Here is a 25549-nt window from a genome sequence, read left to right as displayed (position 1 = left end):
AACTGATGTTCACTTTAAGTCACTGAGAATTTTATTTATTTTCACAAATACTAAGTTTTTACAAAAGAACTTCAATGATGGCTAAAAATATACAGTAGAAAACCGTAAAAAAAAAAAGTCCACATGAATAATAATCAACTGTTACTGCTGACCTGAGTCCAGTCCCATCAGGTACGTCTTTTAATCACAATACCAAGGAGGTACAGAGGTTGGACACAATAACAGGAACACCTAACATTAAGTCTAGCACCACCACATACTACAGTTTAAAAAATAACCACAAAATTAATCAGCACCTCTCCCCATGGTCTTAACAATAACTGGACTTTACAACAGGTGTTCCTATTATTGTGGCCACTCGCTGTAGCTTGAGCATACAGACACAGAGGTACCTAAGGCCTGCTTGCGTTTCTGTGATTGGCCAGCAATAGTATAGTTGGAAAAATTAGGTATCATTGGTCCAAGCAAAGAAAAAAAAAATCAAGAAAATAGGCTTGATAACACAAATTACATTTTGGTAACAAATTGGACTGAGTTTGTGAAATTATTCGGTCCAAACTGGAGAAATGTCACTATCCTTTAATTTTCTTTTGATTTCACAGCTCCTCCCAGTTACCATTTTGTAGTACAATGATTTTTCAGCCCACAATATCCCTTCAATAAGCATTTGTGTAGGACTGCAACTAATGATAATTTTCCTTAACACAAATCTGCAAGTTATCTTCTCCATTAATTGTTTGGTCTATAACAGTTCAAAAACGTTCAAAATTTCTGATGTCATTAAATCACGTATTGTCTGAGCAAAGATATTCTATACTACAATACAAGGAGAAATGCTGAAAATTCTCACATTGGAGAAGCTGGATCCATCAAATGTTTGCCGTTTTTAACTTGAAAATCGACTTCAATAATCATTTACTGTATTTTGAAAATAGCTGCAAATATTTTTTTTTTTTGATGGACTTATGATTACAGCTCTAGATTTGTGATATCTGCACTGGGGGCTTGATGGCACGAGTGAAAACCATCTAGAATGTAAACATGTCCCACGGTATAACTCTGGCTTCCCTGAAGCAAAATTAGCTAAAAAAAAAGATCTTTTCCCGTGCCCATCACGTCCTTTGGCACCATTCAGTTGTTCTTCTTCTGGCTCTTTCTGCTGGGCGGCTCACTGAACTGGACGATGTTGAAGTATAGAAATGTTCCCAAGAAATGCACAAAAGCAGTAGTGGACACCAACACAGGAAACAAGTCAGGTAGATGTGGTGGAGGAACCAGAGCAACAGTCACAACGCTCAAAGCAGCCATGGCAGCGATGCTGATGTAGAACTGCAACAAAGACAAGAAGAAAGTTTATCAAATGATTTAAATGAGAACAGGACCAGAAGATCGGATAGTATGTTGAGTCATAGTGAAACGTAAAAGACTTCAAAAACTCAGGCTGATGGGAAAAAGCTGTGGTCGGGCGCTACTTTAGAGAGCCAAAACATTAGCTTAACAAAAAAAACATCTTAACTCACGGCTGACTGGGGGGCCTTCCCTTAAGCTTTCAACCACATCTCACTGTCTTCATCATTAATGGAGCTTGCTCAGTTGTTTTGGAGATGTTCCAGCTGTCATCATGTGACCAAAGTTTGGAACCTTGATCACATGATAACAGGTGGCCGTATATTCGTGGGAGATCATAACCCATGTCTCTCAAGCAAACTCTGTTAGCGGATGAATGGCGTGAGATGTGGTTGAAAGCTTCAGAAACCAAGTAAGTGGATCTTGAGTTTAAATTAATATTGTCAAACTGCCATTTTCAAGGTCCAGGATGACCTTTATTGCTCAGTCATAGATTAGTGTTTGCTCGGAATAGAATATAAAGATGTTGCTTCTATAATAGTGCATAATATTTTTTTTGTTTTGTTTTGCTCTTTGGTAAAAGAAACGACCTGAAATCAGGATGTCATTACATTGTTCTTGAAATCATCACGTTAACTGTGATACAGCATGCTTGATAAGCTCTCACCAACAAGAGGGAGACTTATGAGGGTTGTTAAAGGTGCACTCTATTTAATCTAATATCTAATTTACACATCTAGATCAGTATACTTGTCATGATGAGTAAAAACATATATAAAATCTTCTGTCTCTGGAAGGAGCTTTTAAAGTTTGTGGAGTTTAAAAGATTAGGTTTTTTTACCATGCAAGAAGGATCTAATGAAACCTTTGTTGTGTTAAGCACAGGATCCAGTATTTTTTTAGTTTAACCTATTCTAGGTGCGAAAATTTAGGATATCTCAACTTCTGTAAATTACCAAGATACCCCCTTGAATGTAGACAACTCTTTTCTGACAACTTTTTTTATGATGACGGAATTGATATTCAATACCAGAGACTCTTTCTCATAAAAAACAATGAAGAGATCGGGCACCTCAGGCCAAGAACAAACTGTTAGCTTTTCCTTTAATTTTAAATGTAACTATAATATCAAAACCAATGAATGATTTAATTTGAAAGAGCTCTCAAATCACATTGCATATTCATCACTGGATGACTCACATCAAATTGATCGTTTGAGAGGTGCTATAAAGAAAATAGTATCACACTGCCTAACAGCCACTTTAAATTAAGGCCTACGAAACTACATTTCGCCTTGTTATAAAGTTGCACACAGAACTGACGACGAGCTCATTCATGTGTCTGTTTTGCCTTTATGAGCCAGAGATAAGTCAGAAAGTAAGATGGAGGAAAACACCTCGTGCCCACACCCGCCCTGCCGCCCCAAACCTATGAAACCTTATCGCCGTCATTGGGGCTTGCTATTTATGCTGCTTGTGTAAATAAATATATCTAGGCAAACCTGTGTTAATGACACGCGCTATAAAAAGACACCTTCTCGTAATCGCTGACACCCCACTGGAGGCCCTGTCGCTGAGGGGCTGGCGGTGCAGCCCCTTCAGATGCTGTGGAAACCTAAATAAGTGATAAATAATTCTTCGCCTGGCAGCGGCTTTCATCCCCGCACAGCTTACACAACTTACAGCCGCACATGATCTTTATTTATACAGTCGGTGTATCTCCTCACACCGTTGCGATTTAGGTATAGTGCCTCTTTCAAAGAACAGGTCACCTGGGAGCCTGAAATCAGCACCCTTCTTGTTTCAAATGCATCAGCTGTGCATCGTCCTTGTCCCGTGTGCAAGAGCAAACATGAGCTACTAACTTAATAAAGCAAGCAGCAGTATCTTTACTTTGTTTACTGTTTATTGAGCACGAGCCTCATCAGAAGCAAAACTGACCACGCTTTGAACTTAATGCCCCGTGACTGGAAAATCTGTGATTCTGGCGACTTCTAGTGGCGGTGTGAAAAAACACACAACAACTTTTGCAAACTGACCCGGTAACAGTGAGATGAACGGGCTGAAGCAACACATAGACCACACCATTTTGAGTCGATTGAGTCATCTCTCCACAAACAAAACATCATTGCATTAGAATTATTTTAGAGATGTTACAAACAAATATATATTCTGCACATAGTAGTTTAAAATTACTGTCATGTGCCAATCTGTTGATGTAATACTGCCTCCTCTACCTGTGTTAATAGGTATTAAGTAATCTGCATGACCTTTATTTTATTGGCAGGCAGTTAGAGCTGCAATCACAGTGACAGAAGTTACCACCTCCTGTACAAATCTCTGTGTATTGCACACTGCAGCCTCTGCCGCTTGACCTCCAACATTTCCCTGATAAAAACCATTTGCACTTAGTTAATATACTCTTTGCCCTCCCAAAGGACAGGATTGTTTTGACTTCAGCAAGACTGGGACACAAAAGTCTTTGGTGAATATTGTGCTTTTACAATTGGACAAAGGTATCAGTTATGCAACGTAGTATATGTTTCTATGAAGAGTAATAATTTGTTTTGTCTACACATACTCAGCAAGGATGAAGTTAAAGATTTGCCAGGTAAAAGATGTTTATACATCAAAACCTGGGTCATTTTGAAAAGACAAAAAAATTTGAAAGTTTTGTTGATATGTAGCTTACATATAACCTTCCCAACTGGCACCAGATGCCAAAATGACATCAGAAACATTTTGGACACTTGTGTTGGACAGATGTTAAATTTTGATTTGAATGACAATATAACAAATATTTAACACTGTTAGAATTTCACATTGTGTGGATGTTAACATTGTGACATTTTTCAGACATTAGATTAGTTACTTAATAACATAACTTGAAACCAACAAATTGTCAGCGTCATCTGTCGTCAGTATTCTACATCAAATTGACCTTGGTATAAGATGTTGTCCTGACATGGAAATTTGGTCATCCGATGTTAAGACCTAAATTCAACCAAATCTCAACTTCTGAAGATGCTGGTGGGCAGTTAGGGTCTCTTCAACATCATTAGATTGCTGTATTTCTTGGACTATGAGTAATATATTCTAACTAAATCTAGCAATCTAGATGCTACTGTAACACTTACATGGTACCTAACATCTTGTTTTTCTTAACCAAAGTTTGGCTCATGTAACGTGGATGTGTTTTGACCTGCAAATTACAAAATGGGTTTTCTATTGTTAGTCATTGTGCTAGGGCTGGGACCTCACTGACCTTCCATCGTACAATCCAGGCCATGTCCAGTTTTGGAAGGAAGAATAGCAGCTTATGGTAGGCTCCCAGTCTCAGATCTTCCTCTGAACAGTGCTCCAGTGCAGACATTAGATAAACGCTGAAGAAGAGGAACGCCAGCGAGGTCACAACATAGGGCACCAGCAGACCATCCTTCAGAAACAGAGGCAGCATGCTGCACAAAGTGACAAGAACAAGAACAATAATGCATTTACAGTTTAGAAATGTGGCATATTTTGCTGATGTCACTGTCAGCAGTGATTTACAAGTGTAAGTAAGAGTAAGCAAAAATTGCATGCGGCTTTACTGTACGTCTCTTCCACTTTTTAGCCTCAACGTGCAGCTGGAGCTTTAATACACAAGTGTACAACAGAATCTGTTAATAAACACAGCATGACGTCTTTTTAATGGATTTTTATATTCGTCAAACAGCACATTCAGTTCAGTATCATGTTTGGTGAGAAGATGGCAACAGTAAACCACATAGCTTTTATCCAGCAGGTCTGCACAAGCAGTCTGTCCCCTGGGGAGAGATGGCTCTGACATTCATGCCAAGCTTATCTTAGTTTAGCAGAGGGGCACAGACAAGAACAACAGTTGACTCATAGTAAATCGCACATCACCCCAGCTTGTAAAAACCCATCCCCTCGCAACAAACAACTCATTCTGATTTTTTACTCTGACAAAAAAGCTCCATTCAGCAAGATAAATGTTTAACCATTTGGAAATACATACTTCGTCAATTTAAACAGACTGGCTGCATTCTGTCCTCTTACAATTGCTATGGTTGAGCATCTATTCAGCCAATTAGGTTAACAAAAGATGTATTTCTTTAAGTGGAGTGTGTAGAGGATGTAGATAATGTGAGAGTCCGAGTCAGACTGTACTGAGAGGCAGCTACAGAATGACCTCCTGTCCCCACACAACGCACACTTAGACGGCAGGCATGCAGACTATGCCGTGTAATCCCCAGATATCCTTATACTAAACCACACGCACAACAATTAGTGCTGCCGGAAGAATTTAACGACAGCTGGTGAAAGTTAGACAGAGCATTTGCAGCACTACTTGTCTTTTCCATTCATGGTCCTCAGCTCAGACCAGATCGTAGATCCGTTTAGCTTGTTAGGGTTGTTTCTACAGCACATCTCGTCTGATAGCTGACAGTAGAGAGAAATAACGAATGCTGACATGAAAATGAAATGTCCGATTCAAACCCTGGACATGGCAGTTATGTGTTAAGGGCCAACTTCTTACCACCCAGATGCATCTTTTCCCAAAGTGAGACTTTGTAACTTTTGCTGAACAATGACTTCTGTGGCCACGAGTGACACATATGGATTAAGGATAAATGTTAAAATGTAACGTAAAACGAGCTCATGTAGGAAAATTTGTAATGTTATAAAGCAATGTGTAACTTTATTTTGGTAACAAATAAAGCTGGCTTTAGTTTGACCAGAAATGATCGATTCAGAACCCAAAATGTTGGCTCCAGGTTGGGACTAGAAAATAGCAAGTTTTCCTTAACCTGAGACGCAAACCCTGCACACACCAGTGTTTGAGTGTCATTTTGGAAAGAGAGGATGACTATGGAGAAGTAAAGTGAGAAACCATAAATACAAAAAAGTGCATGCAGTGGTCTCATTTGTAGCTGGTTCATGATTGTTTTTTTGGATAAAACCAAATATCTGGAATAACAGAGCAGATGGTTGCAGGGAATCAAAGTGATTCACCATCTTGCTACTACTGTTACCTTCTGCTGTGCATTGTCTAGCAGTATTTATTGACGGCACATCCTTGATTACAATAGTTCTGCTTGAAACTGGTGGAAACGCAGACTTGTCAACCAGAAAGAACATTGACGGTAGCTGATCTACAACAGGGTTTCTGCATACAGAAAGTATGCATGATAGTGCGCCAGCTGTTGAGCCTTTGGGCAACTGCACACTAGCTTTCACTGCGCATGTGTTGTACCCTGACAGTGTGACGTAATTTAAAACCGTGACTTCTCCTCTTATGACCCTCCTTGGTTTCTGGTCTTTGAGCTAAGCTAAGCTAACCACCTGCTAGTGGTGGCTTCATAGTTGAAGATTACTTTAAACAAACAAAAAAAAAACCTAGAAAACATGTAGATAATATGAAACATCACAAGTCGTGGCTTTAACACTTTGAACCGGGGCAAAATAGCTTGATTCTTTCAAAAACATGGGAATAGGGCAATGAGCAACTTAAGAAGAAAGGAGCAAGAAATTAGCAAAGAAATGGTAAAAAAAAAAAAAAGAGTACAAGAAAATTACCTGACAATTAGCAGAAAAAATAACTAAAAACAAAAGAAGTTTTAAAAAATTATAAATAAATGAAAAGAAAAAAACTAGGAAATTACCTGCTTAAAAACTGTAAAACAAAATAGTAAATACAATTATGATAATTATATATATATATATATATATATATATAGTTCTCTTGACATTTTTTCCCTAGCTTTAAAAAAATGTTTTAGACCTACTAATTTCTTGCAAATTACGGGACATGACTTGAGAAGTTGCTCTTTGCCTTTTTTACTCATGTGTTTAAATAAGGCAAACCATTTTGCTCAGGATTCAAAGGATTAAATACTTGTGAAACGAGTCTTAATGCAAAGAGAAAACTGATGTTGAACGAGTTTTTAAAGGGTTAACTAAAGGTAAAGATTTATAATGCTTTTGTAAATGCCCAGTTGTTCTCTACATGGCAACAGCAAAAAAAAAAAAAAGTAATGCGCTGAAGAGCTACAAGGCATCTGATATAAACAACAATTAAGGCCCAGCTCTTATCCATTTACAACCTGTGTGTAGTTACACTGGTCTTTCTTCCACACAGTCTTACCTAAATGTAGAGACCTGCAGGAACCAAATACTGATCAGGGGGAGCTCATTCAGCAGGAGGCAGACAGGCCTAGAGAAGATAAAAGTTGGTTATACTCTCTGTTGAACACACTATGCAGTAAGCACCATTAAACATCATTTTACAGTCAGACAGGAAGTGGGGCCATGTTAGGTTGGAGCTGGATGTGAACTGATGTCATGCGTGGATAATGTTAAAGCAACTGGCCCGACAGGACATCCACATGAATCGATTACTGACAGTCTCTCACAAGGCAGTCAAGTGTTTGTTGTACTGCATTATGTTATATTTGTGCATGCTCTTTTACTGTTACTGTGCAGCCATGTATGGTACTGTACATCCTTCAGTAACAAAATCAAAAATCCAACTTTTACATGAATTAAGTATTTCATGTGAACATGAAAAGATGTGTAAATGTTTTGCCAAGAAAGTAAAATAATGACCTCATGGCGCGTATGTGTTTCCATGTGTCAGTTGAACCTGGTTGCCTGCGTCATTGCTAGCCAGTGCTAGTTGTGCACTGTGCTCCGAGGGGGGCACTTTCCACCGGTCCCTGAGCCCATAATTACAGCCAGTGCTCTTTGGCGATCCTGTTACAGCCCAATAATTGATCCTGCGCAAACAACGCCCCGAGCTGCCGCCTGCCATTCTTTCCTAATCCCTGGACATGCATTACTGATTGATTCGGGGGGACAGGTGGGAGATATAACTCAATAGTTAATAAAGCAACAATCTGCCCTAATCTAGATTAATAGATGAGCCCAGATCTAGGAACCAAATCCCTCGCTGTCAAATCTATGCCAGACTTCTCTCTGTACCTACACAACTTTATACATATGGAGGTAAATGGTGATGAATCACAAACACACACACACACACACACAGACACACACACACACGTGCATATTTATTCTCACATGTGCACATACTGCACTTGTTCATATCATGATGATGGAAGCTACTTTGAAGTCTGTGCTGCACACAGTGTGATGACAGAGCCCTCAGTTAGCAAGTCTGTACTTAAATAGATTGTTCCTCTGCAACTGTGGGAGTACAGCAGGAGGATGATGTCACTTTTACAGAGCGCGCACATCTTCAGCTCATTAACAATCTACAGGACATAAACTGAGATCTGAAGTGGGCCAACGGCTCCTTTGAGAGCAAAAATTAAATCTATACTCATGAATATTTGAGGTATCACTACAAGATAGAAAACGTACCATTAATGTTTGTCACATGCCGACAAATCACCCAGCGGGACAAAACCTCGAGAAATATTACCTCTGTACTTACAAGGCAGCCAGGAGGATGGACTTCTCGTGGACTTGATAAGAGAAGAGGAAAAAAGCCAGGGATGAATTGGCCTGAAAATGACATTGAGATTATTAGTACAACAACTACTACTGCTGAATAAAAATGCTGTGGATAATAGAGCTGAAACAATTAGTTGATGAATTGATTAGTTCACTGCCAAAAAAGAAACTGGCAGCTATTTTGATAATCAAATAATCATTTTAATGTTAAAGCAAAAAAACAAAAAGCAAATTTGGGTTATTTCCTGCTTCTTTAATGTGAGGATTTGATGCTTCTCTTTGTCATACATGATGATGAACTGAACAGCTTTTTGATTTTTTGACTGTTGGTCAGATATAAATTTGAAGATGCCACTTGGGCTCTGGGATATTACACAGTACATACCTCACTGTTTTATATTTTTATTGACCAATTGATTCATCAGGAAAATAATGCGCAGATAACCAATAATGAAAATACTTGCACCCCTACTGGAAAGCATACTTTTTAGTCAAAGCATAAATATTGCTTAAACTGCAGTTATTGGATTAATTATTTTTTGATTAATTATTTTTAGACAGTAAAATACAGAAAGTTGCTTTCTGCAAAATTATCAAATTCCTGATATTAGAACCTGTGTGTGATTGGTTAAAAAAAGGCCTTGTTTCTCTGTATTAAAAGGGTCCGTAGATCTGGCTCGCTATTGTTTTACCATCAGTAACTACTCACCAAGGCCACTTTAAACTGCCAGAATGTGGGCTTCATCAGAAGTCTCAAACAGGAAGGTAGGACTGCCAGGAGCGTGCAGGCTAAACTGAAAAATAATACAAACAACAAGCATTCAGATGATGTAATATCAGCACAGTTATACAGAACATGCACAAAATCCTCAGAGGGAGACGAGGTTACTGCAGCAGGAAAAAATAATTATACAGCAGAGGACATGTAGAGTATGAAATCAATTTGTAGTCAATATATGATGAATAACAGTATTTGCAAATAATTCCAGGCTTACATATATTTCTGTTATGTTGATGTGGCTTTACGTGAAAACTGATAATGACCACAGAACTGAAAAGCAACTAACTATTTGGCAGTTTTAACTGTATTTCTATTTCTGTGTATGTGCATTAGGAGTAGAGCTGGGCAATTTTAAGAAACTCACATTTTACAATATTTTTGACCAAATGCCTTAATATCAATACCGCGACAATATTGTAGGGGTTGACTTTTGGTGCTTTCACAAAATATTCACATGATGAGATTTTTGATAGCTTGGCCATTAAAGCTGATTCTGAATGATAAAACACAAGCTTCATTTTCAGCCTGTAGCACTAGATGATCTGATTTTGATGTAAAATGCAAACAATCAACCTGTTGAACCAAAATGTAACCGTGGATTCATCTTGCTGTTTCTTTGGACACCGCCTGCTCTGCAAACTAAGACCTCTGCTATGTGGGAAATGACCAAATACTGGCCCCTTCTTAGGGTTAGCAGGCATTAGTTTAACCCCTCAATTGTCACCTGCTGGGTGTGGAGGCACCGGAAAAGAGCGACTATGTGTCAGTGTGAATGTGCTGAGAGGTCGAGCAGCGGGTTCAAGTCGTGAGGGTAACAATGTGTTTGCATTACGACGCAGATAGATAGAGATAATGGTAGTGGTAGATGTACGGTATTGATAAAAGACCAGTAAGTGGGCATTTGCTGTGTGTGGCAGTGAGCGTGTTATGCGTGTGTTATGTGTAGGGTAGGGTTTTGCGGTCCGGAAGGACATGGATCACTTTTCACAGCTGATCCATTCTATGTACACAGTACGCCCACACCAGAGCATTTAGCAATCTGCCCCCTGTGCCAAAAAGACAAGAGTGTTTTTCATTTGTTTGAAATGCACTACAGTCAAAGAAGTCCAACTTGATCCCCTGACTTAGCAGTCTGGCAGAAACGTGTTCATGCTGCAAACATACGTCCCCTATATTTAGTGTGCTGGGTTATTTAAGCCGGCTTCACCATGACACAACTGTTTTCTCATTGTGATTGGACAGGCTCTCAGATTTTAGTCAGAATAACTTATCTAAATACTTCCTGGTGGGGAACTCGAGTTACATGTTTACGACATCGTCTCTGATAGCATGGTTGATTTGGCTTGCACCGTCTTCACTCTCTAATAAGGCACATAACTCATTTTTTAACATTTTTGAAAAGCAAATCATAATAGTTATAATTTCATTTTCAGACGTTTGTTTCAAGATGTTTCCTTTAGATATGATCTTATTTCCACCTCGCTGGATCACAGCTGTCATTCCCCTGGGCAAGCTCTGCTTTTCCAGTAAAACCAAGAGACAGGCAAAGAATAGAGACAGAACGATATGGCTAAAGAGAGAATGAAATGATGAAAGATAGAGAAGGAAAAAAGTGAGAGCTTGTTAGATAAATTGAGGGATTACCTGAGGTAGATCTGGGAATCACTGGACAGAACGAATCTGATCTTTATCAGGATGTTCAAGCTGCACCATGTGTTGGCCACCTTATCCTGTACACACACACACACACACACACACACACCAATTAGTTAAATGAGAATTTATGTCAGATAAAAACACAAAAACATAATTAATTTCAGCACCTCTTAATGTGATGCCTGCTTATAAAATAATACATTCAGAATTCTATTTTAAAGAGAAAGCAGATAAGTGGCATATTTTTTTCCCTTCCTCAGGTACAACTAAAATTCCCTGGAGCATTCCAGGGGTACATTTGTACGTAACCCTCCATCATAAATTAACCTCCCTTTCAGAAAAAGCATGGGACTTATTTGTAAACTTGGGGACACGGAGTCAAGTGTCAAACCAGAGTAGTTTCTACATAACAAGCAGATCCAGACCAACCAAAGAGCACTGCTGAAAAATACATGTCAACATGATAAACAATTCTCTATATAATGAAATGTATGAAATTTTAAAGCAAAAATATATTGTTTTTAATTTAAACTCTACTAAATTGGGCTACAATTAACAATAATTTTGATTATCAATTAATCAACCAATTATTCTTATTTTTACATAATTGTATTATTTTTCAAACTGATCCATTGCATGTCTTCTAAAATGTAAAAAAAAAGAAAGGAAAAAAAAGAGAAAAGAATAAATAAAATCTAAAATTCTTCAAATTACTTGTATAGTACAGCCAATAGTCCAAAACCTAGATGTTCAATTTACAATTACTTTTTAAAGGCAGAAAACCGTTTTTGGAAAGCCGAATACAGAAATAACTAATTCATTGATTACCAAAATAGTTGCCGAATAATTTTCCGTCTATCTACTAATCATTTCAGCTCTAAAGAAAAACACCATAACTTTTTCTCTCATGTTTAACTGTATCGTTTTTATATTGTCTTTGTAAATAACGCAGAAAATCAGGTCTTTAAAGTCTGTGAATAATATGGAAGATATGTTACAGCCTTAATACCAGGCTAAAAGTACTTGTGGTTTATAAGAGATGAGGAGGGCGTTGCTGTGAGATTCAGTTGATTTAAGTGCTTAAGCAGTTGTGCGGGGATCAGATGATATTGAGGCCCGAGCCGCCACTGTGCACTATGATATCGCCCGTCACAGGGACAGCGTTCCTAGATCAGCTTTATGATTCCACTGTGAATGTTTTCAGTGTGTGGCCCTGTCTAGAAAAAAACTATTTCTGGCCTGCTCTCTCTCCTCTGTGCTACAGCTGCTCACAGCACAGCTGTGTGGATCTTAATGGCAGCCGAGTCAGCAGCACCAGGCCGTCCAGTGTTGTGTTGTCTCGGCTCCTTCCCTCTCTCTTTCCTCTTTGCCTCCCTGCTCCAAATAACCGCCATGGGAATGTTCCTGGACACCGCCTGAAAGGAACACATGAACGAGGGGGGGTCCTGGGCAAATGTAAAGGGGCGAGAGCAGCACGGCTCCTTCACCTATAAGCTAGCATGGAATTTCACAGGGAGAAGCATTTGGTGCCATTTTTGTGAGCAGGCGGCAACGTGAGACGCCAGAATGCAGCTCAGTGGGTAAACTTACAACTGCTCCCGCCCAGAAGCTGCCACGACCACCAGTCACTAGCCCTCTTCTTCCCCACCACCCCTTCTCACCCCTGTCCCCTTGTCCAAAGCTTCTGCTTACGTGCACAATTTCACAATTAGTTCAGGACGGCACGACCCCGCAGCCTCCCGTGCTGTCGTCACAGCAGAGTATAGTGTCTCTCACACCCTGTGTATTATGTTTGCATCATTTCGTTGAACAAATACTGCCACAGCGCATGCTGCCATCTGCTCCCCTGGTAGAATTTTCAATTACTTCTCACATCCGTGACACCTTGTGGTGGGTGCCACCTCGGGGAACGGGACAAGAGAGAGGATACGGGGTTTAAGAAATGAGAGCTGCAAACCTTGGCCTCTGAGCTGTCAGTCACACAAGCAAGAACAGAAACACACACAGTTACTTTACCTCTGCTTGTTCCATGACACCGCTCAACACCGCCAGCTGAACTCTTTGAAGTGCTCTTTCTCACTATCACTTTCTAACATCGTATTCCCGAGCCTCCTTTTCTCTTAGAGGCAACGACTGACCGACCACAGTATACAAATGTGTGCATGTGCGTGCTGTGAAACACTCTCATGTGAAACACTCTCAATCATACTTGCATGCTTTCCATAGATTAAGTTGGTAGCAGGCAACAGTTGTCGGATGTGCTCTGATACGCCTTTAAATGTAGCATTTGCCCTACTCATCAGTCCATATGGCCAGAACACGGCTCTGCTATGAAGTGCTGAAAACACCCGGGGCCATAAATTATTTAGATTTATCTATGTCTTCCTACTGTACGTCCTGAGCCCCAACACCTCCCAGAGAGAGTGAAACCGATCTCCTGGCCTTTCATAATTTTTTTCCCACTGTTTTCTTTGATCCTGTGGGCTATCCATTTCCCACGGGCTAAGCACTGGAGGGTGGAGGGGTGTTCACCATGCTCAGAGCATGGAGCATTTTGTAGAGCAGGAGGAGTGCCACACGGGTTGTGTTTGACTTTCATAAAAGCGCTGGTCACAGCAGGGAAGGGAAAGGTTTAGCGCGCTTCAGCCGCCTCACAGGGAATGGCAGGCCTGTCCGGTGCTCTCAGGGTATGGTAATCTTATATCAGAAGAGACTTCAGAGATTACGCCCAGAGTACACTGGAGCACATGGACTAGACACAAGAAACTTTATTGAAAGACTAACTTTTTTTGACGCTTGGTACGTCTTTATCAGAGTCAAACAATACTGAGACTCACATTCTCTCAAGTCACCTCCCCTCATTAGGAACTCTTTTAGCACCAGCTGGTCACAGCCTCATGCTGTATAGGGGTAAATTAAATTAAGTTTTAACTTTTTGAGAAAGAAAGAAAGAAAAACATAAATCTTGACTCATTCTGAACAAATACGCACAAACAAAACTTCTGAGCCAACACCAAGAATGACTATAAATCAAACAGATTTTTCTCTCTGTAACTGGATTACAATTTAGAATGATCCCTTGCTGTGTTATGTCTCGCAACAACATCCTGTTTCAACGGATATTAAAACAAATTAAGGGAAATAAAGGCACCGCTGCACAGGATACTCAAACATACTGACATTAAAAAATGCTAATTTAATCACAACGTGACTGATTAACCCTTTGAATCCTGAGCATGATGTATTTCAAAAACATGGAATGAATGAAAGGAATGAAATGAGTAAAAAACACAAAAAAAACCTACCTGAAAATGAATTTTAAAACACATACACACACAAGAATATTTAAAAACAAACAACAAAAAATGCCTTAATGCTTAGAATTTAAAACAATTTTGTAACATAATTATAAATGTGTAGTTATGACCATTTTAAATTTTACAGTTTTCCCATGATTTTTTCTTTTTTCCCTAGACAGTTTTCCCTTGCTTTGTAAAATTATTTTTTTAAATCTACTAATTTCTTGCAATTTGTGGAACATTTCTTACCAATTTGCTCATTACTTTTTTCCCATGTTTTCTTTTTTAGAAATTGCACCATTTTTCTCAGGGTTTAATGGTATAAATACTTATGAAAGGCATCTAAAAGCAGCACAAGAAAAGTGATGCTGAGGTTTCAAAAGGTTAATGGATCCAGTGTTGTGTGATATGATCATGTGAGGAGTCTAAAAACTGCAATAGCCTAAACCCTATATCTCAAAATAGTAAATATGTACATGGCAAACACTACAAAACGGGGACAATACAGCCATTTAGAAATAAAAGAGCTGATAAATAAGAAAGAAAGTTATTACAGCCGGAGGATGAGTGAGCCTAGAAGTAGACAAAAGTAAAAGAACCTCATCTGCTCTCCAGGAAAAGTCAAACCACTCCCTTCAGCAAAGAGAAAAACAATACATAACCCTCCCCCTTTTCTGTCCCTCCTCCCTCATCATAACTTTTACGAAAGATAAAAAAAAAACAGACTTCCGAATATTATGTTTAGTTAGCAATTACCCTTTATGCCTAAAGAGCAGCAACACACCAATGTCAAGCACATATGGAGTTATTGATACCCAACACAGCAGCAAGCTTTAGGGTAAACGGACACATAACAGCTTCTCTGTTGGCTCATATTATAACAAGATATGGCAGTACATATATTTTATTGTGGAAGCCATGCAAACAAATCCCTTAGGCTTATTGAGTCCACATTTTATTTATGCTATGGATGGAATTTGGAAGATCAGGACATTTGATTATGGTAATTGCAGTCACATTTATTCACTGGGATACACATCTTATGCATACGACCAGAACGGGGTGGTGAAGAGGTTAAACATCTGCACCGCCTCAAGGGCAAGTAAGGATTCAAAGGAACTGTTCATGTGACCTGTATGGGTTATCTAATCCCCAAGCCATGCTGTTTTAACATGTGTTAGCCTATGTATTGAGCTGTACTGATCTATCAGGAGATATTATCGTCTTCCTCTTGTTTCTTTAACTGACAATATGGGATTGTGAGTAGCTATTTTTAGATGCCTACCATGACAATAGTACAAATGCTTTTTTGATAAGTGTCTCAAGGGCAAGATCATGCTTCTCGGATGTGGGTTTACAGGCTGGTTTTTCATTCAAGAAGCTTTACTGTACCTCAAAGAGACCACGAGCCACGGGAAAAATCCTCCTGACCACCTGCATGGCCTGACCAGGGTCAGACAGGAAGGGCAGCCAGCAGAGGGCAAAAGTCACCAACACTGTTGAGGCAATTCTCGCCAACAGGAAAAGCCTACATGAGGAGGATCACACAAAAACACAAGCGTCATGTTTTAACATGAAAAAAAAACAACTAAAGGGGGTGTCCCTATTAAGATTTTTTTTGCCCCTGACACTGATACAAGTCATTAGACATTGAGTATCTGGGAATATCTGATACTAGTATTTACCTGGATAATACTGCTTCACAATGCACACTTTAAGTAGTTTAAAGTTATTCAAATCAATCCAGTATATATGCTTGACAGTTTAATAACTCTGCGGTGCAGTACAAGAAAAAATGTATGCATCCAAACAGTTACTATGATTGTATTTATTTTATTTTTTACAAAGTAACCACGTAAAAAAACTAAAAATATTTTCACAGGGCTCTTATCCCAATTCCACTTAGAGAAGCATTTTAGGGTTTTTTTTTTAATAAAATAACCAAGTAGACAACTAAAATGTCTAGAAACTGCTTGCAATTCAACTTAGAACAGCATTTGTTTTTTCAACAAAATAACACAGTAAACAAATTAAAATGTTTCATCAGAAATTGCTCTAAAGTCCACTTAGTGTTGCATTGTAATAAAAGTGCAGAACACTATAAATTAGTGATATAATCACAATTCCACATCAAAGTAGTGCTAAAGCTGAACTTTAACATTCCAAGTGACAACAAATAAAAATCTTATTACAGCATTATAGTAAAACTAATTCACTAAAAAATGCAGAACAAAATTTCACTTCTTCTTAAAGTGGTGTAGCAGCTTAAGCTGATCATTAAAAAAAATCTGTTTCTGCTTTATAAAGTGGCAAATTGTGCTCTGTGTTTACGACACCTGTGTGATGGCAGACGTAAACATATGATCGGACAGGGCACATGCTCATAATAACCTATCTTGATCAATTAAAAATGCATTGATCGGGCCCCAGACCGATCCTTCCCATCTGATTGGGACATCCCTAAATATTATCATTAGTGAGTTGCTTAAGTCTGTCGTTGTTTAGTGAAATTCCTCAAACAATAAGTACATAGTGTCTGCAAGTCCTAAATTTGGGATTTGACCCTTGTGTTGAGGAATGCAGTGAAAGCCATGCATCAGCTGAAAGTCTTCTTCGGTGTAGGTCAGGCTATCTTGTCAGCTGTAACTGTGAAGCTGCTGGTTAAGTTGCACACACAGCATAGCTGAGGAGTTTGGGCATGGCGAGAGTGTCATCTGGACATATCTCCCCCCCCGGCCCTTCTAATCCAGCTCTCCATTTGCTACTAAATGCCCTTGGTACATTGTTACTAGATAAACAGACACTGGACACACTAGTAACGGCATCCAATCTGATTACCTCAGTCATTCTGCAGCTCTCCTGAGGACACTGCTCGCTTATAGACTGACATTACGAATCCGCTTTGAGAACTCTGCTGACACTTCAATGCAGAGTGATAAAAAAAAAAAATGTAATCAAAACAATGACTCAGCTGACTAATAATAAGTTACAGGACACACAAAAAAATCCTTATAATACTTCTCTATACCCATGGTTGTTTTTATGAGACATAGTTTGTGATGTTAATTAATTGTGAGAGCGTAAACTTGGATGTTTTACTGTATCCTTCTTCCCTTTCTTTCAAAATGGCAGGATATGAAAATGAATAATCCCTTTGTTGCTCTTCTTATGCCCCTGCCATTTCCCTTCTGGCATTTCTTCTATAATTAATTCTTTGGTAACACTATGTTGGCGCTATGGCTTGAACTTTGAGTCTTTGAATTCTACAGTCAGCTTTTAACAATCACATTTGAGATTGTGTGAAAAATAGACTGAGCCTAACTTCCAGGATCACGATGTCTTGAATGGATTAGGGGATGACAGATTATCAGATTGGCCAATTATAGGGATAGGGAGCGATTTTTTTTAAAATTCATTTGTCATTTAAATTTTGAACATTTCAGTTTTGATTTAACATTTGCTAATGGCAGCTATACTATACTATATTTATATATGCTATGCTCTGAGTTTTTTATATTTCAAATTCTAAATATTGACAGAAAGATTTTCATTTTCATTGTAAATGCATATTGGTTCCAAATATCAGTTATCTGATTCATTAACTACTAATAATTGTTATTGATATCAGCCCTGAAAAACCAAAATCAGTCAGTCCCTAGTGTGGATTCATATACTCCACAGATCTACCACAGCTGCAGAGAAATACCATCAAACAACTACCTGACGCCATACCATCTATCAAAGGGGTATGATTAAGGGTACTTGAGCCAATCTGATTGTGCAGTGTGGGCATGCTGTTGGGGAACCAAAACAGAAGATAACTCAAAAATTCCTTAAAATTTAAAGAAAACTATTTCAAGTAAGAGGAAGAAAACAAGACGCAAACAGACTCACCCTCTCCCCATCAGGCCTAGTTTGACACTTTTCCCCAGCAGGTAGCAGAAGAAGGGCAGCGCATGGTACAGCTCCATTTGTTTGTAGTTGAGAGCCAGGCAAAAGGCCACAGAGCCCAGCACATCCCAGCCCAGACCCAGAGCCAGAACGCCCCACAGGGCAAAGCCCAGACTCACTGCGTTGTACCTGATTCAGTTAAGGCCAATATTGTGCTGAAAGCATGTCCCTGTAAAAGCTTAAGGCAAGTGCAGGTAAACAGCTCATGTGCTGGTATGGGACAAGTACCATAGAAAACATGCAACTGATCTGGTATCAGTTCTGATGCTTACACATATAATATCTGAGTTGTAAACAGTCTTCTATAATGTTGCTATAGAGAGAAATATGAGCTGCATACCGCCATTCAGGAGACACTCGTTTAGAGGAGAAAATCTAAAATAACAACAATCTAGTTTTCAAGTTGTTCAGAGAATTTAAAATCCTTCGAAAACTATGTTAAAAATCAATCGATACAACTATGGCTATGAGAAAATATACTTAAAATAATGCTATTAGGATTTCAACTTTAAAGTCAATGGCTGCAACTTTGAAGGACAGTATATTACAGGAAGTCATCAAAGCAAACTATGATATCACAGTGTATAAACAGTAGAAATGCACCTGTGCATAAAGGATACTGGAAATGCCCATAGTCGATGAGAATTAAGCCTGGGTATAAAAGGAAGGTGAGCACAGAGGATACCTGGAAAAATGTAATGGATTTTATGAAAACTTTGGACACCTGATAAACTTCTGCAGATTTTGTTTTCTGAGATAGAGATCTTAACAAAGTGAACTGTTTTTTTATTCATTCATTCCTTTTTTGTAACTGCTAATTCAAACTTAGGGTGATAAGGTGTAAATAGACAGTGTACAAACAAAGAGCAATGCATGCTGGTATAGCCTGTTCTAGCGCTGCCTTTTTTCAGACAAAGCTTTTATATGTCTGTTGTAGTTACTGATCTTGTAATATCTGTTTGATCATTTGATATATTCCAAAATATCTCTCCTTATTGATTGTACTGAAAATGTATTTATGCATGCATAACTCCGGGGAAAATATAATGTCATGATATTATATTGCAATAATGACTTCATAAGAGTAGGTTTCCTAGACAAGGAGGAAAAAATGTCTTGCTTGGGTTGAAAAAACTAAATTAGATGTAAGTGTGTTACCTTTCTTTTAGAGGATCCATCAGTGAGGTATAAACAGTATAAAACCACTGCAGGGATGTATATCAACAAATCTGCCACCAGGACTGAAACAGAACAATTAACTATATCATACCACATCTCATTTTTAAGTCAGTAAATGATTGTTAAGTTTAATGCAGATATGGATCATGAAGCTTTATGCTGTATTGTCTCATGGTTACTGTACCTGTAGCTCTCATGAATAACTTGTGGGCTGGGCTTTCATAACCTCTGGATCTGTGGAGCTCTATCCATTCAGGGTTTATCATCTTTGCTCTGCAGGAATATAGAGTTAGTATAGAAATTATAGTGTTTACAATCCTTAAGGAAGCATTAAATGAAAGGCAAGGAGACCTGCTTTTAAAATTACAGCGCAGAAGATATATAGAATAGAATACAAAACTAAGAAGAACAGCGTTGTATGCCATATTGATACTGACACAACACAGAAAATCCAACTTCCTTCTTCAATAAACACTGAAGGAGAGATGTACTGTAAAATGCACTCACTAAATATTAAGAATTACTCACACAAAGGCACAGATCAGGCTGTGGTAGGCAGTCAGAGGAGGGTAGTCAAGACCCCAGTAGTTCAAGTCATTCTCGGTGGTGTTTAAGTACCTGCATGAGTACAAAGATTACATATATTTATGTCTAATACTGTTGCTGGACAAATACTCACTAAAGGAGTGCAGACATCGGTGTACGGTAGACATGCTGGATTGCTCATAGATCCCTTTAACCCTTTGGAACCTGGATTGACATCAGTTTTCTTGTGCTGCCTACAACGGGCCTTCTCAAGTTTTAAAACCTTTGAGCAAAATGGTTTGATTTCTTTTTAACACATGGGAGAAAAAAGACAATAAGTGACTTTGCAAGAGATATCCCAAAAACGGCAAGAAATTAGTAGATTTTTTTTTTAAAATCCCTTAATAAAAGCTGAGGATTTTTTTTCAAAAGAATTATAGCTACAATTATCACAATTACATATTTAAATGTAATTTCTGTTACATTGTTGTTTTTAGGCTCCTTTTTTAGGTCATTTTCTTGTTTTTTTTGTTTATTTGTTGTTTTTGTTTTGTTGTTGTTGTTTTGTTTTTGTTTTTTTTACAATTTTTTTCCTAATTTTTAGGTAATTTACTCTTAAGTTGCACATTGTCGTCTTCCCATGCTTTTTAAAAATTTGTTTATTTATTTTTTAAGAAACCCAGCAAAGTCACTCGGTTTTGAAGGTTCAAATGCTTTATGATGCACAGATCATAAAACATTATCACTGTTATATACATCCAGTTTAAACTTTAATTCTGTCACTTTTAGGTGTTCTTCGGGGTCTTTTTTTTATCCCATACATGCTGTCTCTTGGGAATGTGACTACCAAGAATCTGGTCACAGCATTATATATACACTTTAATGTGTTTTGAGTCTGATTATTACAGTATTTCCAGTTGCTGCAAAAACCCAAAAAAGAGCTCCTACTTTTTTAGGTACCTGAATGAATTTTCTAACTTAAATAAACTTCAGACTGACCATTCCTGGACAGGGAGGTTGTATGTCACTTCTTGCCAGTGTCTTTGAGCTTCATAGTCCCCAAACATGGGAGGTTTCCCCGCCCCTAAAAAAAGCATTTAGCTGTTAGTCTGATGGGAAACTACAGCAATGACTGACAGCACACACACCACACACTGCTCGAGCTAGTGACCGCATACCGACAGTCACACTCTGCGTGTAAACAACTTTCTGTCAATAGAGTATAGAATAACAGAAGAGATACACTGAAATAAGCAGCTGTGTAACAAAGACTGTTATGACTCTGAATGGTGCAGCATGTTAACGTTAAACTCCACACTCTTCCTACCTGAATATGAATTTAACGAAACGCCCCATCTCACAACAACGCCAAGCAACACGCAAATTGATACGAGACTCCACGTCTGCATGATTTCGACCAACAAAATTGGCGTAAATAGGAGAAATAACAGCTAAAAACTCAGTCTGCTTTGAGAACCTGTCTACATTTCCTGCTTACGTCACCAGCAAGACCTCGTTGCGCACTCTGATTGGACTATGTACGATGACGAGGTTGCAGGGAGCTATGGGGCATTCATGAACATCTAGAAAAATACGACATTTTCCTTTTCTTGAGCCATCGCAGCAAAGTCGAGGCTTGAATGATTTTATCAAACGAGATGTTTCCGTAGCTGTAACAGCATTTCTCTTGTAAATGGTTGCATCGCTTGTGACTTTCAACTACTTTTTGTCAGTCGTTACAACTTTTATTAGAAATTATCAATATTCCCAAGTACGCTGAATGCAACATCGGTTAAGACGAGATTTATGACAAATTGATGGATATTGTGCATTATTAAAGGTCTATTTGTCCACTAATATCTCAGTGACTTATAGCTGTAGTTGAATTCACAGGTCAAAATGAAAAGGGGTTCTTTTTAATCTAATATTTCCAATAATAAAATAACAAAGTAAGCTATTAACATAATATAGGCTGTGGAAGAAAATGTGTAAATTATTATTAACTATTACTTCCCAGTCACCGATAATAAATTCCTCAATTGTCATATTATGGTCATAAAGCCAATTTCTGTATGTAATTTCAAAAAAGGACTAACAATAACTAATCATTAACTACAATATACATGCAACATTTATAACTACGCCTAAATATTTTTGAGACATCTCTAAAATAAAAATGTTATTATAGATGTAAACAAACGTGAGCAGTCTTTGAAATCCAAAATATTGTATCTAAAATAACAATGTTTACTGTAATTAAATGTATTCAGAATGAGTAATCATTTAACTAATGCTCAATATGTGTTTGTTTCAATCAGGAGCACTTAAATCCTTATTTTGTCCTCATGTGTGTCATCTGTTTTGAAACATCATGGCAATTTACCATGACATAGTCACATCCACTGCATGTATGGAGCATAGAGGATGAGTTGTCACATGTGTAATAGTTTGTTGTAACCTTCTGTACACAGATGTGTGTATGGTTATACAATTCAAGCCTCCCCTTGCCCTCCCTTCTCAATGTAAATCTCAGCCCAGGGGCATCTTCTCCTCTGTGACCTTTTCTTCTGTTGACGCCATCGTCTTTGTTCCCAAGGTGTTGGGATTTGTTGGCTGAGACATGTTCCTTGTGGTTCCGGCATCAATTATGCATAAATAATAATAACCTCGGACAACTGCTGATTTGCAATGACACTTTCATTACAACGGCAGCAGCCTATAACTCACTGGTGCCCATTAGTTATTAATGCCTGGCCACGCCAGCTTTACTTTGTCATTTATTGCTTCATCTCTATGCCTTTTTAAATATTCAGTAACTGCTGTACCTACATTTACTGTCTGTGATCTCCGCCCAGGAGAAGGCTATAGCTTGTGGTGGGAGATGACCTAGTTATTATGGAGGCCTGGGCCTTGCTTGCCAATGCCATTGTAGTCTATCATATAAACAGTCAAGTTCGCTACAGCAAGTCAGACTTGATCTTTTCTGCTGTTTTGTCAAGTGTTAACATAAGAACAAATTAAGTGCTGTTACTCAAAACTCACTCTTTTGGTAAAAAGAAATGCTTTCTTCCCCTATAATGACTTTATAAATGTGTGGGTTGCCTAATTTATCAATTCTGAAAACATGAGTCCGGCCATTTTTTTTTCTCTGGATGCTCATAATTGCATCATCAGCAATTTTTTGGGAATACTGCAGTATTTATCATGTACATAATGACACATTTCTGCTCTGCCCAAGGGTTTGAAAGTCCAAATTAGTCCCTATTTCAGAGATGTTTGTAAGTGTTTTTCAGTGACACTCAACATGCCCTCTCTGATACAAAGGTCAAAGTTAACACCCTTTAAAATGTTATTACCCAGATGTTTACAATCTAGCATGGGGCAAATGAACTGAGACTAAAAGCTGGAGCGTCCATCTTCATTAGGTGTCTCCGTAAAATGTACAGTTTTGACATGTTGTATTGTAACATCAAGCAATTTATTCTCCCATAAATGAATAAAACAATCATATGATACACTTGGACATGACAGCGGGACAGACAATATATAAATTTAGTTTGAAAATCAGTGTTGACTTTAGAAACTAAAGTTAGTTGACAAAAACTCCTCCTCCCGGTTGGCCTGAAAGTTGAGACTGGAGCAGATATTGAATCATTTATCTTTCCATGACAACTGGATAAACACTGTCTGGTGATAAAAATCTTATGCTTTGATGAAAAGCTCTAGGACAGTTAACGAGTGTGCCTTGTGGTGAGGTTTTGGTTAACTAAGTGTGCATGGATTTTTGAGATATACAGTATCAGTGGACTCATCAGCTGTGCTGGAGTCACTCTGTCATGCCACACTGCATGCATGCATGCACTAACATACAGTTCAGTTTGGTACTAATGATTTCGTGCATGGACAAAAACAAACTTCCAGCTTGTGCAGATGTTTGAGTCACAATTTCTACTTTCTACTTCAGTGTTCACAGTGTCCGGACAGGTATCATACATAGCAGCATACACAGATACATTAAACACCAGGCATGTAGGTCACTAATGCTTTGATATTGTTTTAGGTTGAACACCAAATCCAATAAGGCTTCAATAATGAGCCCTCACGAGTTGTTGTAATCCGGTCAGAGTGTTTGTGTAAAATCATTCCATTTGTGAGGAAATTCAATCTCGTTGAGAAATTAAGGCTGCATATAACCACGGCAACTGTAATGTAAACAGCTTTTGCGATCTTTTTTCTTTTGAGTTAGGTAAACTGAACACAGCATGAATCACATCATAATGAATGAATGCAATAAGTGAACTGTGGGTATACAATCCTAGCAGAAATGTTTACCTTTTCAGCAGTCTATGTGTTCGTTTTTCCTATTGAATGGACAGTTTTGATTGAACAAAACCAAGGGCTTCACGGTCAAGAGAAAACAGCATGTTTATTATTACAATATCTGTAACAGGCCATATGCCTGCTTTGCCTTGTGCTAATATTTTTTCATATTTTTCTGCTCCACTTTAGAAAAAATGTTTACTTATCAAATTAGTTTACTGCAAACAATTGTAACCTCATTTTTGTAACTCTTTGTGATCTTGATATCGAAAACTTTCCCTGTCAACTATGTTCATTTAAATGCTAAAACTAAGTGTTTTCAGTTTATTTTACCTTAAGTTCAGACATATCTGAACTGTGGTCATATCATAAATGCATGCTTATTAGAAAAGGGATGGTAATAACTTGAACTGTACCATATACCTAAATCAGTGTCCTCTGCCCCTAAAAATATTATATCTGTAGCCTTCAGTTAGTTTCTAAGAATTTATTTAAGATTAATGTTAATTTTCTTCCACTTGCAAACAAGTATTTGCAGGTGTGTCAAACACCCAAAAGACACATAAACAAAAAACTTTTTGTGATATACAGTCAAAATGCTCATCCAGCTCAATCTAGAAATTATTTTAAATCTTAATTAACATAAATAAACTGTCATGATAAGTCACGTTTAGAATAATTTATTAAAGCTCTGTCCCCCCTATCCGGGTTCACGTGGTGTTTAGATCAGTCAACCAACAAACTTACAATTCGGACTTCATTTATAAAAGACTGTCGCCTGAGTTGAGACTAATATAGACTTGCTGGTGGAGCTGTGGGAACCACAGTCCAGGCTTCTCTCCACCTGTGCTCAAGCACGTGCAGCTGCACAGGTCATTATCGAGTGGGGGCGTGTGGGCGCGCGCGACTGTTTCTCCTTAAATGGGTGTGTTCGCCCAATCAGCAAATTAAATTGGTGGCGACATAATTACGCAAAATCTGCGTTTGTTTAACGGGTTAAAAGCGTGCAAACA

At 38.3% G+C, this 25549-nt stretch overlaps 1 protein-coding gene and 1 long non-coding RNA gene across 3 annotated transcripts in view; one reads left to right on the top strand and one right to left on the bottom strand.

The window, feature by feature from the left end:
• The window catches only part of LOC148189536 (uncharacterized), a 51601-nt gene that overhangs the window by 11703 nt on the left and 14349 nt on the right, over positions 1 to 25549 (top strand). The window lies entirely within an intron of this gene.
• alg6 (ALG6 alpha-1,3-glucosyltransferase) lies at positions 14 to 21724 on the bottom strand. Its single transcript, XM_042483024.2, has 14 exons — positions 21544 to 21724; positions 21216 to 21300; positions 20220 to 20309; positions 19876 to 19964; positions 19671 to 19753; positions 19133 to 19197; positions 18456 to 18641; positions 15954 to 16089; positions 11251 to 11336; positions 9535 to 9619; positions 8806 to 8876; positions 7495 to 7563; positions 4612 to 4804; positions 14 to 1329 (listed from the first exon to the last, which is right to left on the bottom strand). The coding sequence occupies exons 1-14, from the start codon at positions 21623 to 21625 to the stop codon at positions 1132 to 1134; spliced, it is 1518 nt and encodes a 505-aa protein (XP_042338958.2). The 5' UTR covers positions 21626 to 21724; the 3' UTR covers positions 14 to 1131.

The sequence above is a fragment of the Plectropomus leopardus genome, chromosome 5 (assembly GCF_026936395.1).
Source record: "Plectropomus leopardus strain MGB_pleo_1.0 chromosome 5, ASM2693639v1, whole genome shotgun sequence".
Taxonomy (NCBI): domain Eukaryota; kingdom Metazoa; phylum Chordata; class Actinopteri; order Perciformes; family Serranidae; genus Plectropomus; species Plectropomus leopardus.
Note: the sequence above shows the minus strand (reverse complement) of the source record. Positions and strands in the feature narration are given on the sequence as shown.